The sequence below is a fragment of the Osmia lignaria genome, chromosome 6 (assembly GCF_051020975.1).
Source record: "Osmia lignaria lignaria isolate PbOS001 chromosome 6, iyOsmLign1, whole genome shotgun sequence".
NCBI classification, from domain to species: domain Eukaryota; kingdom Metazoa; phylum Arthropoda; class Insecta; order Hymenoptera; family Megachilidae; genus Osmia; species Osmia lignaria.
Genome location: NC_135037.1, coordinates 807,929 through 826,887, shown reverse-complemented (window position 1 = coordinate 826,887; position 18,959 = coordinate 807,929). Strand labels below are relative to the sequence as shown.

The following is an 18,959-nucleotide window of genomic DNA, read 5'->3' as shown; positions in this document are numbered from 1 at the left end:
TATACATATATTATTATTCAAGATATAACCTACTATCAACAGACAAAACAAATAAGAATTATCACCTCATAACTTAACAGTACCTAAAGATTGAAAGGTTCAACCCTTACTTTCAATTTTCTCTTAAATGATGTACAACTAATTTTTATTATTTCAATTCAATTATAAGTTATTTTGTAACACTACAAAAATTATTAATTGGTATTCTGTCAACAACCGATAGCGTTAAAAAGCTTATTAAGAGATTAAAATTGAACAAAAAATTCTTTCAAAATAAAAAACAGTTTACATGATTACATAAGTACAGAGAATAATAAGTAACTTGAGAAGCAACCGAGTTGAAACATGTACCTTCTTTATTGCCGTAATTATTGGTGTATGTTCTCTTCCCTTCCCTTCCCTTCCCTGCCCTATGCTCCATTCATGATACAGTTCCTTCGTGGGTGGACTATATAAGCGTATTTATTTCTGTTCTTCATTCTTCTGCATCCTGCAAGAGTTCTGTCATAAGCATCAAACATAATGTGTAATTGTTGTCATTTTTGAATTGTGCCTAAAAGTGTGAAAATATAATAGGAAGTGTTTTTCAGTGTTGTTATACTTTTCTTTCTTTTATCAAATTTTCTTTTCTTTAAAAAAAAAAGATGTGCCAACGTTCTATAATTTGGATCAGTACATTATTGTTACTGTTAATGTTATGTGTAGGTCGAACAATTGGTCTATACGAAACGGCACCCCATATTATTGTAATCATGGCTGACGATTTGGTAAGATTATAATAAAATTTTGAATAAAAAATGATCATTAATGATAATACGTAATATGTGTCTGTGCTTACAACAAACATAATATTCGAATTATTTCTAACATTGATATTCCTGGAATCGAGTAAACGGGGCATTTGCCCTAGGCACGGTTTTTAAATACTTTCGCATTTGACAAAAATTACACAAATTAGGTATTAACATGTTCGCTAACTTTCACGCGACATCGAGTGTTTGATTGTCAACGTAAAATGTCCCCTCACGCGATATCGCGTGTTCGTCAATGTTAAATGTGCGATTATGTAATTTCTAGGGACAGCTTTACTCTCTAATGTATAAAGTAATAAATTTCATCGTTATTTCATTTTTGCTTAAATTATCAGTAGAGCAAAGGATTACTATGAAATTAGAAATAAAAACTATATATTCATTTATTTCAGAAAATATTTAAAATTTAATATTTTAACACATTCGTACTCGCTGACCTATAATGAATTTACATTATTTAAGATTGTTTTTCTGGTTGTTGCTGATATGAATGTACATAATATGTAGTTACAGTTTTGTATCAAACTGGTCAGGCACGACGGTGACAAAGAAACAGGATGAAGAGAACGACGACTTGTACGCATTGGAGTAGGCGTAGACTCCGCATATTAACTAATTAGTAAAAGATTAATTAATTAGCGATATGAAAATTTTGTTCCTATGCAAGGTGGTAAATGCACATTACATGCATGTTTCATAATTTATATTAACGAGATCCGGATCAATAGGATTTCATTGTATTAAAAAGTTGACGACCAAGCACGCGATTTCGTATGATCGGATCTCTTAGAGAATAAATTATTTTATAAATAATAGGTACATAGTATTTTAGTGTTAATTTATATTTTTTTAAATCAGTTTATTCCTTTTTGTACATGTAACATCTAAATTTTATAATGAAACAATTATTTCTAAGAGATAATGTTTGATTTGAAAAAAAAGTGGTAAATGACGAATATAAAATGAAACAATATATTTCTTTATCGTCACTTATGCTAGTTTGCTTCGCATAATTTGTTATGATTAGTCTACTGTACGAAAGTGTTACAAATTAAAATTGTCCTTATTTAAGATAATTATCGTAGTTTGAAAATCATCTACATTTCTGCACTAAGGGCACAGACTCCTTGTGCCATGACCTGTATGCGTTCACTCACACAATCAACGGAAAGCATGCACGGCGCTTCTGACTCATCGCAACTACAAAATTATACTTGCCATTTTCTTTGCTATAATTATGTCACATTTATCTTCTTTCAAACTATAATGTTAATTACTATAACATAGTGTTAAATTTTCTACACATAATATGAGTGATCAAACTGGGTGCACGTAAGTACAAGAAGTGAGAATAACGCGATCTGATTAATTGCGCCCCACCTCAGTTCACACATCCTTACTTTCGGTTGTGATGTATGATTAGTCGAAGTAATATCTACTAATTAGGTTTATGTAAAACTAGGGAGTCAGTCGATATGCGCGTAGTACCCCCTCTTTCCCTGTGCCGTCCTGCGAAACTTCTTTCTGATCGGATAGTCGTAACACAAATTATGTATGTATTGCGTACGGAAAAAGTTCGTGCGGTTTTTTTGTCAGATTTATTAATTTGTCGCTATAAAATTATTAACTTTTATTACAAATATTTACTGTAAAGGAATTGATGAAGCTTATTCCAAGGTAGTTCTTACTTCTTAATTCTTATTAAAGTTGATACTTGTTAACAGGAAGAGCGTATGTATACAAGATGTCACAGAACACCCGAAAATCGGGGGTTGCTGGGGTGATTCTGAACAACTTTTTCCTTTACCAAAGTATTGGTTGAAGCTTCGTTTTTGAATTATTAACGAAAAACACTGGCCAATGAGAACGCGCGCTCTAGGCGAAAGCGTTGGTTCTCAACCGCGCTCGGTCGTGGTCGTGATCAAACGCATTGGCACAGCGTGGGTATCGAAGGAAGCGTGTGATAAATGTTACATCGTCTTAAATTAAGAACAATGTGGAATTAGTAGCACGCTTCCCTTGATACCCACGCTGTGTCAAGGCGTTTGTTCACGACCAGGACCGAGCGCGGTTGAGAGCCAGCACTATCATTGGCCAGTGTTTTTCGTTAATAATTCAAAAAGGAAGCTTTAATCAAAATTTTGGTAAAGGAAAACATTGTTCAGAATCACCACAGCAACCCCCCATTTTCGACTATTTCGACAGAACTTATAAAACACCCTGTATATAAAGTAAATTACCATTCAGTAACAAAACTTAATTAAAAAGTTCAAATTTTTAATATATTATAATTTAAACAAATGATCATTATCTAAATGTTTTATTCAAAAACATGCAGTTTAAGAAAAGGAAAGTTTATATTTCTCTAAACGCTGCCTATCGTGAAAAATCGACGTGTGCCGGTTCAATATGGTCGCCTGTGATTTGGTCGAGTTGAGCGTCATTAATGTACGACGCCTGCCTTGACCTTGTGATACGGGCGTTATATCGGCTTTATTTTATTTTAACCATGTTGTCTGTACATACATACATACATGCATTCGGTACACGGGTTAATCAGCATTAAACCGCATAATATTTATAACAAACTATGAATTTGTGCTTCGGTTAATCATTCGTAGGCGTGACTTGCTACTGCTGATCCCTTGTATTTGTTGTTTACTTATACTAATATTGATTTATTATCAGGTGTTTGTTAACTATTAAGTATTTACGTTATCGTTTAAAAATTTTAAATTTTAGACAAACAATCCTGTGTTAATTTATAGGAAATTATCATCTGTAAAAAAAAAACAATTTATTACATATTGTAAGTAGCGTAGTATGGTATAGTAGTATAGTATGTAAATAGTATTTTAATTATGTATATTAAAAGAATCCTTTTAAGATTCTGTTTAACTACATTCAAATTTTTGAACGGTAATGTACTTTTTATTGAAATACGAGTACAAGAAAACTTACGGCTACGTAAGGTGACGTGACGAAATATTAATATGTACTTACATTTTTCTTTTAAATTTTAATTTGCAGAGAATTTCAAGTTGTGGTCATGTGTTATTAAAAACATAACAATATACTTTGAAATAAGAAATGTATCGTTATAAGCGTAGTTTCATTTCCATTTTTGTTCAAACTTTGAATGAGTGGTAATTTCGAAGTTTTGATAATACATAGTTTTATCACCCACTATTATATATAGATATTTGTCTTTTTTTTTATTATATTGCATTTTACTAAATAATTATTTTTAATTTCCTGTATGTATACTTGTTATGTGTATGTACAAATGTTTTTTCTAAATATTAAATATGAACTGTTTACAACGATAAATAAAAACAAATTATGATGTTCCGTAGGGATGGAACGACGTTGGTTTTCATGGATCAAATCAGATTCCAACTCCTAACATCGATGCTCTTGCCTATAATGGGATTATATTAAATAGACACTATGTTCTACCGTCTAGTACATCTTCTAGATCAGCTTTCTTAACTGGACTTTATCCAATACGAATTGGTATGTATGTCAATAAATAACTATTTCGTTCCTTAAGGCAAAAATATCAGCTAAAAGAACTGAAGAATCGCTATAAAACTCAAGATAATTAAAAATAACTATTACAAATTTAAGGTTAAAAGTAGAGGATAGACCTTGAAATATGTTGTCAAGGTAATCGTTTTTAATCATTCGTTCCTCGACATATAACCTCGTTTGACTTTTTCAAAGTCGATATATGTATACCGCAGTTCACCAGAGTCCATAACTGCGAAAAGACCAGTTTTCGTTCTTCGCGTTTCTCCAGCGCGCATCTTCATCCTGATTGGCGATACTTCAAAACGAAGTGGAAAGCGATTAGCAGAGAGCTCGCTGCGTTCCCCCACCATCTTCCAACCTGCGCGTCGCAGTTATGGACTCTGGTGAACTTCGGTATACGTACAAATGTTGTCAATGCCACAGTTGTAGGTTTGGGCTAGGTTTAGCATAGGTTTAGATCGCGTTTGTGTTAGGTTAGGCCAAACAGTTTAATTCGGCTGTCGTGAGGCGACCGATGACCAATTACACACTTTTGCCATCGAATTAGAACCATTTATAGTAGTATTTTCAATGTTTTCTGTCTATTAAGTCGAACTAAAAGATATAAACGAACTTTAATAGTCGATTTTATCAATTACTAAAATATTATAGGTATTTAATCAAGTCATTATTTTGGCGGTTTCGAATTTGTTTAAAACGCACAATTTGCGGCTTCGTTATCGAGATATAAGCAACTGAAAATTAGAATATCAACCTCCGAAGCGTGTGTTTTGCTTTCAAAATAGCTGTCAGCTGAGTCGATACTAGGTCAGTGTCCGGCCAAAAAGATACGTAAAAAGACAAGGATCTGCCTAATCTCGAGGTCAACGATACATTTATGCTTTCAAAGGACTAGATAGATACACATCCTTGTCTTTTTGCATCTCTCTTTGTCCAGAATCTGCACAGCTGTCAGCTGTTGAAAGCGAAACACACGCTTCGGAAATCGATATTTCAATTTTCAGTTCTGTAAAACGAAGCAGCAAATTGTGCCGATTTAGAATCGTCGCGCTTGTTCATGATCACCGTTTGAACGATATCAACAGCCAACGCTCTCACGATTCAGCCCGTGCTCTAATTTCACAGTATTTTCTGTTAGTAATTCAAAAACGAAACCTTAATCAACAATTTGGCAAAAGAAAAAGTTACTGGAGTTTCTCTTTTATAGGTTTTTTAGTGTGTTCGTATGTCTGTCTCCCTGTGGAGCAAAAACGGTAAGATACAAACGGAAATGGTTTTCGCTATTATGTTTCTCATGATCTGAAACCGTGCGTTTAAGGGTTTTGGACTGCCGGTTCTGACCGGAAGTGACACAAAACTGTAAGTGAAAATACTAACTATATCAGACCTCAAAATGAATGTGATATTCAGAATAAACATTAAAAAGGCTTCAAAATGACGGATGATTCGACTTCCGGCCTGGACCGAAAGTTGGTTAAAATGGGGAAAAACCAAAAAAATTTAAGGAAAATACTCCGTCTTAGAATAAAAAGAATACCACTTATGAAATCATCATTGAAAGACCGTTCTGAAAATCTATTTTTGGACTTCCGGACTTACCATTTTTGACCGCAAGTGAAAATATCAACCACGTTAGATCTTAGAGAAATTCCTCATTTTTGCCGAGCCATAGAGAAGAACTTGTTCAGAATCAGTTCAGTAATCATCCCTGCAGGGGATTCTAAAGCCAGGTATCCACTTGTATTAAACGCCCTTATCCTATCACCGTTGCGTATTCATTTAAAGAGGCAGGCGCTGTATCGTTGCATGACACAGCGTGCTACGGCTCCGTTAATATTTCTTCGTTTCTTGGAAGAAACGGTTGGGCAATAGGACTGGGCCACTACAGCTGTGCTGTGTGCTGTTTCTTTGATACGGAGATACGCAACGGGCCCATCCGAAAAATTTGTCGGTTCTCTGCCGTTGCATCGAAGGAAAGGTTCATGCGTTTGCACTTGACATAGCGTTTCGTGCCGTCAATTGGGTTTCAAGTTCAATACATTAGCATTTCAATTTATTTGAAATCTTGCGGTATTATTGGATTCATTTCAAAATCGATGAAATTATTTATGAATTTAATCTAATTTAATTTAGACAAATTTTATCGTCTAAAGCGCCGTAGCACGCTGTGATAGGCAGCGATGCAATGAGTGTCTTTTCAAAAGGATACGCAACGGTGATACGATACGAGCATTTGATACAAGTGGATATCCGGCTTAACTCATTCTTGGCCACCCTATTAGTGGCCCAGTCCTATTGCCGTAACATGTCTTTCAAGAAACGAAGAAAAATTGACCGTTTCGTAGCAAGCTGTGGTAACCAACGAAGCATCGCGTGTCTTTTCAAAACGATACGAAATGGTGATACGATACGGGCGTTTCATACAAGTGGATACCCGGCTTTAGGAGTTTTTCAAGACGTTGCGTCGTGTCGAGTTGTAAATATGTATAAGGCGGATCGGAGAGTTTGATCTGCGAAGCTCTGGCTGCGTCCCGAAAAAAGTTTGGTAGAACATGTGAGGAAGAGAGAGCCTGATCCGCGAAGGTTCGGCTGCTCTATGCAAGTTTTAGCTGAATTGATGGAATACTTTCTCGAATATTTTTGCCGGTATTTATACAATTTGTATTTAGGAGCTACGTCCGTCTAATCACGAATGCGTATGACCGGAAGCAAGGGTTTTATGACTCTGTGGCGGACTGTCGTGTCGTTTTAGGAAAAGATTTTCTGGGGCTTTATATTATTTTTAGAAATTATATAACTCGAGGTTATATAACGAATTATAGAACTCGAGGATAGGCAATAAAAGTAACGATTGCAAGAACCTCGGTTCGGTTGGTAGGACAGCTAACTGCCAAGGGTAATGAAGGGACGTTTTCTTGAAGCTATTTCTTGAAGTTGGAGGGTTATTTTGCCCCCTTCCGCATTTTCCCTGGGACAACCTTTTCAACTTTGACGAAAAACGGCAGAAGGTACCGAGCAGTCGCCACGAGCACTACGTACACTCCGTATAATTATAATCTTAGTAATAAATGTTATTATTTGTTACCGAGTGTCACGATCATTGCGCACCCACGTCACGTCCCAAAACTCTAACAACCTGTGGTGTGCTCGGTATGCAGCGAGCGCAGAGTTCATACGTCGTGTAGTATTTGCATTATTTCATATTATTTACATTATTTACTCATTGCCATTAAGCGTTTTAGCGCTCTACATGTTCATAAGTTTTATTCTCTCAAAATCAGTTTCTTCTCGTTCTCAAGAACACAGTAGCGATATATTATCATAGTTGTAAGCAGATTCTAAACGTGTACGATGGGTTTCAGATGGCCTCGAAAGGTAAATAAAAATACGATAGTTTGTGAGGAACTAAAATAGGACATATATATTTTCTTATTTCTAACCAAAATTTCCATTTTGAGAGAAATGTTCAATATAATTTACATCAGTTTTAAGACATATTATAATAATATTTTAATTCTTAATTATAGTTATGACAATAAAATTTGGTACGTCAATACTTTCTGAATTTATCATAGCTATGTATTAGCAACCTATGGTTGCGAAAAAAAATGATAAGGAACACTGGTCTAAAAATGAAAAGTTTGAAAAACGCTGATATAGAGCCTTCATTTGATAACTCCCACAGAACATAAGTTATAGAAAATGTAATGTTAAAGATGACTATCGATTTATTTAGGAATGCAAGGAGATGGAATTCGCGGTGGTGAGCCGCGTGGTCTTCCATTGGACATAAAAATTTTACCAGAACATTTACGAGGCTTAGGATATACGACAAAATTAATTGGAAAATGGCATATGGGGTATCATACACCTCAGTATACACCATTACATAGAGGTTTCGATTCTTTTCTAGGTTTTTATAACAGTCATATATCTTATTATGATTACAACTATTCAGATCAGGTAAGACATAACTTTCATTCGATTTAATTTTAATTCAACTCGCGTCTGTGAAGTTAGCACCTCATTTTCAACAAACAAAACTTTTAGCAACAGTTCTATTTGCATCCGCAATAGTTCTACAGTTCCTGATAGGTTTCAGAAATAGTTCCGGCGAAATACCTAAAAAAATAGCATTTTGAAAATATGAGGTGCCAACTTCGCGTGGCACCGCATCATGCGAAAAATGTTACTTAAATCATCGTATTTTATAGTTTTCAAATAGTTCTGCAGTTCCTGATAGGTTTCAGCAATATTTCCGACCGTGAAATATTAAAAAAACAATGTCTAATCTCGAAACTGGCACCTCAAATTTCCATAAAAATGGCCAGAACATGTTTGTTTTTGATTTTATATCTTTGGGCCATAATAACTTCCGATAGAACTCTCCGGGGTGCAAATAGAACTGTCATCAGAACTTTGGATTCTTCAAAAAATTTCACTTTTGGACTTGTTCTCTGTCGAACGCCACACGTTCGTATTCCTATCACCTCGGCCACCGCAGCACGATTTCCCTTGCAACGCCTTCCCGCTACATCGAAAGAGCTAAGGAGTACAGTAAAAGCTGGATATATGCAACAAACATTGGGACCCAGACGTTGCATATATCCAGCCGAGGTTCTAATCTCGGGTTACACGCGACGAGCAGCCAAGCGTGAACGTAGAAAAGGACAGACAGTGGTGGAAAGAGAGAGGTCCGATGATCAAAGGAAAGAGCCGAAACGTATCGGTGTGACTAATACTAATTCAACTATAAAACTTTTTTATTTTTGAATTTTTTTTACTGAAACTTTTACTTTTTTTTATTGGTGAAATTTTTCGGATTAAAATGATACCAAACATGATATAGTTTGAATTATAATTACTTGCTAAAATTGATGTTAAAAGTTGGCGAAAAGCAAAGGAGGATTGGAAATGAAAACCGGTTGCGGTGTCGACTCGGGTTTCAAACGTTGCATATATCCAGCCGAGGTGTCGATTCTGGGCATTTAAACGTTGCATATATCCAGTCCTGGTGTCGATTCTACGTCCGTACAAATCGTTTGTACCGTGCCGCGATACCTATTCTACGTTCGTACACAACATGCGACGTGTTGTATGCTGCATGTTGCGTGTTTGATGTATCTTTGGTGTCACACCGATATTACGGTCGGATCATATTACAGTAAAACCTGGATAAATTCAACGAAAGAATGCTTGGATAAGTGAAACATTGCTATCCCCTCCACTTGGGGGGATCCCCCTAGGCGAACCGAGCCGTTCGACCAGGAAACCGTGTAATATGATCCTACCGTAATATTGGTGTGACTAATACTAATTCAACGATAAAACCTTTTTATTTTTAACCTTTCCCAATGAAACTTTTACTAACGCATTTGTGAGATTTTTCTGATTAAAATGATACCAAACTCGATATAGGTTGAATTATATTTATAAACAATAGTAATAGAATAAACGACATGGAATTGACACCACGACTGAATATAAATGATGTCGGCTGAATACAAAAGACGTGTACGGACACAGAATCGACATGTCGGCTGAATAGAAAACATGTGTACGGATTCAGAATCGACACCTCGCTTGGATAAATGAAACATTAAATGCCCGGAATCGACTCCTTGCTTGAATAAATAAAACATTAAATGCCCGGAATCGACTCCTCGCTTGAATAAATGAAACATTAAATGCCCAGAATCGACACCTCGCTAGAATAAATGAAACCTTTGAAACCAAAGCCAACACCGCGACTGGTTTTGATTTCGATCTCTCTTGCTTTTCGCCAACTTTTAACATCAATTTTAGTAAGTAATTATAATTGAAACTATCTCGTGTTTGGTACCACTTTAATCGCAAAAATCTCACCAATGCGCTAGTAAAAGTTTCACTAAAAAAAAGTGAAAAATAAAAAAGTTTTTTGATTCAATTAGTATTAGTCACACCGATACGTTTCGGCTCTTTCCTTTGATTATCGGACCTCTCTTTTTCCACCACTGTCTGTCCCTTTCTACGTTCACGCTTGGCTGGTCGTCGCGTGTCATCCGAGATTCGATACCGTGCTTAGGTAAACGCAACCACTGGGTCCCAATCTTGGTTGAATTTATCCAGGTTTTACTGTACACGGTTTCCTCGCCGAGCGGCTCGGTTCGGCTTAGGGGGATCCCCCCAAGTGGAGGGGATAGCGATGTTGCATATATCCAGCCAAACTTTTGTTGCATATATCCAGCTTTTACTGTAGAGTGAAGCTCTTTGAGCTGGTTTTGTGCCCATGCGCACAATGATTCTATAATCTAAAGATTCAAGTAGATCTGAAGTTCACTAGAGTGTGACTGTTTAGCGCTAGGTCGGCCGAAAGTTAATATAACTATACGTGTAGAATTTTGTAAAATCTCTTATATATTTACATGATAATTTATATCAATTTATATTTGCAGAATATGAGTGGATATGATTTGCATCGCGGTGATGATCCAGCTCATGGGATTAATCGCGAATATGCAACAGATTTGTTTACCGAAGAAGCGATAAAAATTATTGAAAATCACGAATTGCCTAGACCATTGTACCTTCAAATATCGCATCTAGCAGTCCACGCTCCTTTGGAACAACCTGTTAATGAAAACAACGACAGAGAATTTACACACATTCGTGAGCCAAATCGTCGCAAATATGCCAGTATGTAAATAAATGAATTATAAAAGCATTTAGAGGTTTTCATGCCAAGTTTACATTTTGCATATTATCTATCTCCCTTACTTTATAGTTTCTATTTCATTTTTAAATCTCGCCACCTATTCGTTACGGTTAGATTTACCCACGTTAGATAGAGTGTGTTGTGTATACTTACATAATTTGATTGCCTGAGTTTACAATTTTTTGTGAATAAAAGTTTGAACACTTTCTTATTACTGTTTATTTAATTAAATTTAAATGTTTTTTAACTAATTGTAAGAGTAATACGTTGCAATTGTGACACTTTCTTACACTCTTTTATTTACAGATTTAATTAATATTAAATAGACTTTTTAACGTAACATTTTCATGCATAAAAATGATATAACTTTTTCTTAATTTTCAAAAAATTATTGTGAATTTCGCCTCAGTTATACACATTGTATCAAATGATATTTCAAAATATATCAATATTAATGTAATTATCATTACAAGAAGTTTGTAAATACAAAAAATTATTTTTGTAACGTTAAAAGTAAAAGTGAAATTTGTTTTTTATTGTATTAGGAATGGTGTCTAGATTGGACGATTCGGTTGGACGTATTGTTCATGCGTTGGGCGACAAAGGAATGTTGAGAGATTCTCTGATTTTATTTCTCACTGATAATGGAGCTGCATCTGTCGGTAGATATAGAAATTGGGGCTCAAACTATCCCTTGAGAGGGGTAAGATCATATTATATTTAATTAGATTATGTTATAAATCTATCCTCATTTAATTGAAAATAAATTAAAAACAATTATATAAAATGCTTATTTGTCTGTTTAATTTTAAATCTAATCTAAACAAATCAAACTTATTAATATACAGGATGAATCATAAATACATGTCCATACACATAAATCTATATACTGAAATACTTTTTAAAAAACGCCTAATGAATATACGGATGTACATACATGTCTTATATTCCTTTGTTTTTGAGTTACGGATGATTGAGGAAAATATTCAAAGCATTCGAATCGCGCTCCAACGCATTCTACTGTATGCCTCCGTACTGTCCGCGCCCCAGAAGAAGGCACAGTTCCTGCAAACGAAAAAGTCACAGGGGTAAGTGGAATCGTGCATTCGCACCACCCAGTTCTTTTCTAATAGGTCCACTGCATGACGAAATACGCGAACGAAACTAAATGCGATAAAGTAAGACAGGGATATCGAATATGGCTGTGTCTCATTCTGTCGTATTTTGTTTCGTTCGTGTATTTCTTTACGCAGTGGACCTATTAGAAAAAAATGGGACGGTGCAAATACACGATTCCTCTTACCCCTGTGACTGTTTAGCTTGTCCGAGCTGTGCCTTCTTCTGGTGCGCGAACTTATGTCTTGACTCTATCTAAAGACGCATTCTCGCTCTGTCGATTAGCAAAGTCTTTCGGTAAAACCATGGACATATCCTCACTGATTGCACAAAGGAGAGTGCATCTGACTAGTATTACACCTACTTTACAACATGTCTAAACAAATCAAACTTAAGAGTCACCTGGCACGTTTCCATTATAAAGATTGCCACGGATTCCTTTAAAGTAGACTGTTAAGAGTCGGCGTGAAATCAGTCTGCTAATTTAGAATCTCCGTTTTGGAATCGGCTGTTTGCACGGATCGAGGGTGTACTTCCGAAAGCCAAACTTCGGATTTATAGTAATTGAGGGACGAGAAATCGAATGAGACCATTTTCAAGTCCGGCAAATAAACCGTTCTCGAGATATACATATAAAATATACTTACATTCGGCTTGAAAATCAGACTACGCATGCACAGGAGAGAGTGAGGCTGCGCAATGGCTCTCCTGCTCCCTCGGAGAGTCCTTTGCTTCCTCACGTGCTCCCTCAGCAAAACTAGAATGCCCACTCATCACTCTTCCACCAGCTCTTCAGCGCTCAACTTTCAAGTTTTAAAGCTTTTATTCTTTAATTTTGATTTTAGTTTTTCTCGTCCCACCATTACTATAAATCCGAAATTTGGCTGCCCTTTGGGCGGGAGGGGGGCTTTCGGAAGTTGCCCCCACGAATAACAGGCGGTCATTTTAAATATAAATTTATCCTCGCCGAGCGGACTCATCGTCAGGATCCACTCGGACTCATGTTTAGAAATAGTTAAACGTCGCCAGGTGTCTCGCGTTAACCCTCCCTATTTCTTAATAAACAAAAGCATGTTGGAGAGATGCAAACTTGAAGCACGTTGCCAGTATTTACGTTAATATTGAGCAAACAATAATAGTAATAATAAAAAAGAATAATAATATCTTTAGAAATCAAAGTATTGCCTCGAAATAAGCAACTGTTCGGTCCCGAACGATTCTGCTTGACTTTGTTCTCGAACCGGGACGAGAGCGGTACATTATAAAGTATTTGGCCGAACATGCGAGTTTGTTTTTTTAAAAAGGACAGAAGATGACTTCGTTTCTCATTCTGGCATTAAGCGATTCGCTCTGCAGGCGACTTTAAACAAAGAAGAGGGGATAGCGAGTTTATTTCGAGGTAATACTGTACCAGTACTCCCTGCTGGAGGGGCAGCATGATTTCTACTCGTTAAAACTCCACGACGGCCACCTTCTGACGTTTGAGAGTGGCTCTGAGACTTTTGTTGCATTACACAACCATGTGCCTCCCCCGCCACGCGCTGAAACGCCCGTTCCATGGTGGGTCCTAAGAATCCACAATACCTTGAATTATACAGGGTGATTATTCTCTCGCTAGTGTACTCAATGCCGTCACACCAGTATGAATGGGATCCACGCCCTTTTCTATCATCGGTATCTCGACGGTGGTGCATACTGCAGCTGTATGTGTAGAAGAGGGGAGGAAAAAGGTGTTTCTCGTCTCGGGATCGTCTGTCAGACTCGTCAACGGGGCTGACAACAGACGATCCCTGCCCTAAACACCTATCTACCGCAATTCGGCACTTTTATATATTCGAACTGCATGCCGGGCGACCGCCAGCGAGAACACTGTCATCTCGCCGCCACCTAACGGTTCCCGGCGCAAAGCAAAGGCGTCCGGGGAGACGAAACTCTCTCCTCCTCCACTAAACGCCTACATATGTGTGAAAATGTGTGTAACAAGAAGGAAACGTTCAAATGGGACTTTCCTTCTTGTTACACACATTTTCACGCACATAGCTGCAGTATGCACCCCCGTCGAGATATCGATGACAGAAAAGGGTTTGGGCCCATTCAAACTGGTGTGGCGGCATTTCCTTTGAGTACACTAGCAAGAGAAGCACCCTGTAGTTAGCAGCTGGGACCATACCAGGTGCCATCTGTACACTGACAATGAGTTGCATCGAATTTGTCGCAGCGTGTAACACATATTCACGCCGGGGAGCCGATGGGCAAGGGGCACACGAAGGAGGGACTGCAGCCAATTGACTGCCGGCGTGAATATGTGTTAGTGTCACACGCCGCGACAAGTTCGATGAAACTCATTGTTAGTGTACACACGCGCACATACACACACACATATATATATGTTGTTTTTTATTACAGACAAAATATACTTTATACGAAGGAGGTGTGAGGAGTGTTGCTGCGTTGTGGTCACCGAGAATACAAAAAGCAGCTCGCATTTCTAACCAGTTAATACACGTAACAGATTGGTTGCCAACTCTTTACTCGGCAGCTGGAGGGGATTTAAAGGATTTGGACGAAATTGATGGTATTGATCAATGGCGTCTACTTAGCGAAGGACATGGACGAGGCAGGGATAAACTTTTGCTAAATATTGACGAAGTTCGAAAGACTGAAGGAGCGATATATAGCCGATTTAAATTATTACGAGGTAAGGTAATTATTTACATTAGGGGAGACAGTTCAGATAACGCTTGACCTTGACACGCGTTGTCAAAGACGCTCTTTCGAGTAAACTTTAAAAGGTTTTAGCCGTTGATGGTTATTTCTTAAAAGTTATTAATTGCTAAAAAATAGGACATTTTCTTAGCAAATGTCTAAGACTTCTGTATGTGAAGAACGTGAAAAAAACGAAGGCTGAACAGCGGTAACATGTATAGAGAAAAAATGTTTAGAACAGTGACCTTGACAACATATTTCAAGGTCATCGAAATCGGTAAATCGGAATCGCTAAAATAAATAATTACCTACGGGATGATTCTCCAGCTGCGTGACACAAAGAAAGTGCCGCCGAGGATCTTCGACCCATTTAGCTTTCATTTCGTTATTTCATATGTATACACCCACACAGCCGTGGAGGCACATGTGCTGAGTCTGAATAGCCAATAGCTCGACATTCTTAGGAATTTCGATATTCTCGATACCCGAGATAGTTCAAGATTCGATTCGACCCCATCCGATTTCTTTTCCTGCTCTCTGGACCATTGAATTTTCGACATTTCCGTTTTCTCATATATCTCTAGTATCAACTGATCGAATCATTTGTTTTTTCTTTTAATCGATTGACAAGGGCTACATATCTTCGCTTCCTCAAACACATTGCCTGAAATATTGGATCTCTTATCCCTCCAATGTAGGTAACAAATGTGGTTTATGCACGATGGTACACCTACTGAATTCTTCAGAAATATGAAATCGTATTTGAACATTAAAGTGTCAAATACGTTAACTGTGGCGAAACTTTTATGGCATTGTTTTAATGAAATGGTCGAGTAACGATCTATGATTTCTTTAAGACATTTCATTCTTGCAACGAGTATTGCACGATCCAATGAAAGAACAAATTTTATCTTCGCGATGAAGGCTAATTTTGAGGATTGTTTTATAAATAGATTTCCACTTAAAAATTTCCACGACAAATAATTTGTTACGCCTGTATCAAATGCATACTTTGTTTAATTGTAGCTTTCAATATAATGTCCAACGTCTTACATATTATTACTTCAAGATTAATATATTCTTTAATTCGGTAATTATTTACTTTAGCGATTCCTCACCGATTTCGATGACCTTGAAATACATATATTGTCAAGGTCACTTTTCTGAACAATTTTTCTCTATGCATGTCACCGCCGCTCGGTCTTCGTTTTTGGGATATTCGCAAAAATAGTTTTATGTCTGAATTAGCCTCGAGTTGAATTATTATTATTATTGATAATTACTATTCAGTATTGTTATTACTATCATTATTATGGTAATTATTTCATTATAGAAATTTATTTATTTCTCCAAAAGAGGAATATGTCTCTGAAGTCAATCTAATGTGCTTTTTTAAAGGATCTGTCGACAATGGCTACTACGATGGGTATTATGGAGACTCTGGAATAACGATAGGGACACCGCCATATACAGATATTGTATTGAAAAGTTCTGTCTCTCAAAGTATTACTTACCATTTGGGTGGGCCAGTGACACAACCAAGTACAATGATGCAATTACGACGAGAAGCAACAGTTCAGTGTCGTCCGAATATGACATATTATCATAGACATATATTTACTACTTGTAATGTCACGGAATGTTTATTCGATATTGTAAACGACCCATGTGAAATGAAAAACGTTGCCGATGCATATCCTAGAGTAAGTTACATGCAAATTTTTATATTAATAAACATATTTGTAGCCACTGAAAAAATTCGCAAGGATTCCATTGAATAAATAAGGTTTATTAGGATTAGGTAAGAATACATACTGTGCAGAGATGAGAAGATGACAAGCGAAAGGAATGCGGGTAGGATTGGTGGTAGTCGGTAAGTCACACCTGACGCACATGTGTCCTAGATGGTAGCGCGTTATTAGCTGATGCGGTCATATACTAATCGCATCACCTACCTGACAGAAAAGGATAATGAGACTTCGTGACAAAGTGGAATGATACGAAGTCAGCGTTGCGATGAACTTTAAATGCGAGGATCAAAGGTGGGGAGAGGGCGGAGCGTGCGAAGTGTTCCCTTTGTCCCTCTGCCGTCATCTTCTCATCTCTGCACAGTAGATAAGGATCGATAAAGTCAAGGTTATAAAATTTCAACTTCGAACATTATGTCTGTCCGCGGCCGCCGTAATCAACGACCGTGTTCTTAACACATTCGCATCGGGCATTTTTCACAAACTTTTCGTATAAATCAAAAATATGACTCGTGCATTTTTGTTATTTGTTGAAACGGTCACATCTACTAATAAACTGGCACACTTCTATCGTAAATTGACCAAGCCGGATAGAGCGATCGAACTTTCTCCCTTTTTCTCGGTGTGACTTTGTGCGACTTCTTTTCAGCAACGCGCAGTGGTTATTAATAATGAATTTTGGTTTTAAGGCGGTAAGAAATAAATCGTGTACAACTTATGAAATTACTGTTTACAGATTGCGAGAGACTTAGACCTTTACCTGGAACATTATGGTCACATTTTGATACGACAAATTAAACTTCCCGTTGATTGGTTAGCTGATCCAAGGAGGAGAAATAATACGTGGGAACCTTGGATTAATTCAGGAGCTACAATATATGTTCCTAACACCGCAGCCGTAGTTGGCAATTTAGTGTACTGTGTTCACATTTTAATAGTTTTTATTTCAACCTTACTGAGCATCTACACTTGACCGTATAATGCTTATTAGAGTTATTGCAAATATAATTGTTAATTGACTAATTTGACAAAATTTCTTTATATAACAAATATTTCAAGTATTTCGAAAATTTTAGATAATATTTATAGGAGAAGCATTATTAAATATTTTAGTAATTTAAAGCAAACTTCTACTATGGAAATTTGAAATGCTATGCAAAACATTCTACATTGTTGTTTTTATTTCATTTAATTACTTTTTATATTTTCGTATCTAATGTAGGGTAGGGTAATATTATCTCTTAATTTAAGCTTTAGTTCCCGTTTACAGTAAGGATACTTTATTAGATAACACAAATTAGTTCCAGTTTTGTTTGCCTCAGTAAATGCAAAAGTATTGCTGGTCATACTTTGATTTAACTGATGAGCACACAATGAAATTAACGAAACATTAATAAAAATAAATGAATTTATACTTATATCGTAATTGATGATTATGTTATTCTTCAAAATATTTTAATGGGATATTTGAACGCTAAACTTACATCCTGGTTTAATAAAACTAACATTAATAAACGTAATACCTTAGTAAAATAAATAAATAACACTGGCAACGGCTCCATCAATTGCTAGCATTTGGACTGTGCCATATCGTTCGGCGTAATCGTCGCCTGAGAAGCCGGACAAAAATACTTACTGGGGTTGTTAACGGGCTGTCAGACCAGTTCGTCTCCAAATTCGGCCGTAAATAATCCGGGAAAAGGGAGGAGAATTATCCATCAATTGAGGATTATCAACTGAAACCACCGCGTAACGAAGTGCTCTTTACTAGATCGGATAGGGCAGTTGAAGGCAGGCTAGCGATTGTTCCAGAGTAAAAAACTGTTCAGATTAGGTAAGTAACTAACAAAAGGAATAAGCTAGTACTCAGGAATAAAAAAGAGGAAAATAACCCTTCTGGTAAGCTATTAGTACTGATCTCTCTCCCTTGCTAGTTAGTTATTTAGTTTAAACGGTCCTTAAGATAGCACACTGATCGTCGCGTTGCTTCGCAAATTAGTATTAGAAAATATATTTAAACATAAATTACATAATTATGCAATAAGATCAGGGAAGGTTTTGGATAATATATTTAAAGGACATTACAATATTTGCAAATTTAATACAACGTCAAGTTTTCTATCTCTTTTTACACACGTTTTTATATCATTATTATGTATATTCCACAATATAGGCTATGTACGTAAACCTACATACAAACTGGTCGAGTGTTCACAACCGAGAACGAAGATTACCGAATGGGTTGTGTCACTTTTTGTCTCTTTCTACAATAGTTTCTTTCTGAGAGTGTCGCCTCTTGTTATAAGCGCTCCCTTTCCTTCAGGCCCTCCAAGCTCCACTCTTGTGAAT

The 18,959-nt window shown here is 36.6% G+C and overlaps 1 protein-coding gene across 3 annotated transcripts; it reads left to right on the top strand.

Annotated features, from left to right (window-relative positions):
- Positions 1-332: 332 nt before the first annotated feature.
- Positions 333-18,018, top strand: LOC117601451 (arylsulfatase B). 3 transcript variants are annotated; one of them, XM_034318175.2, is made up of 8 exons: positions 333-767; positions 4,169-4,328; positions 8,083-8,309; positions 10,781-11,021; positions 11,586-11,743; positions 14,563-14,854; positions 16,261-16,565; positions 17,347-18,018. In XM_034318175.2, the coding sequence occupies exons 1-8, from the start codon at positions 645-647 to the stop codon at positions 17,581-17,583; spliced, it is 1,743 nt and encodes a 580-aa protein (XP_034174066.1). In that variant the 5' UTR covers positions 333-644; the 3' UTR covers positions 17,584-18,018. The 3 variants fall into 3 exon arrangements, with proteins under 3 accessions (XP_034174066.1, XP_034174068.1, XP_034174067.1); XM_034318177.2 differs by lacking the exon at positions 333-767 and adding an exon at positions 2,339-2,489; XM_034318176.2 differs by lacking the exon at positions 333-767 and adding an exon at positions 3,267-3,621.
- Positions 18,019-18,959: the final 941 nt, after the last annotated feature.

Bases quoted from the DNA above. Each gene is read 5' to 3' on its own strand.
- LOC117601451 (XM_034318175.2), top strand. From the start codon at position 645: ATGTGCCAACGTTCTATAATTTGGATCAGTACATTATTGTTACTGTTA. The intron at 11,744-14,562 runs GTAAGATCATAT...TTTTTATTACAG, and splicing joins CAAACTATCCCTTGAGAGGG to ACAAAATATACTTTATACGA. The intron at 14,855-16,260 runs GTAAGGTAATTA...GCTTTTTTAAAG, and splicing joins CCGATTTAAATTATTACGAG to GATCTGTCGACAATGGCTAC.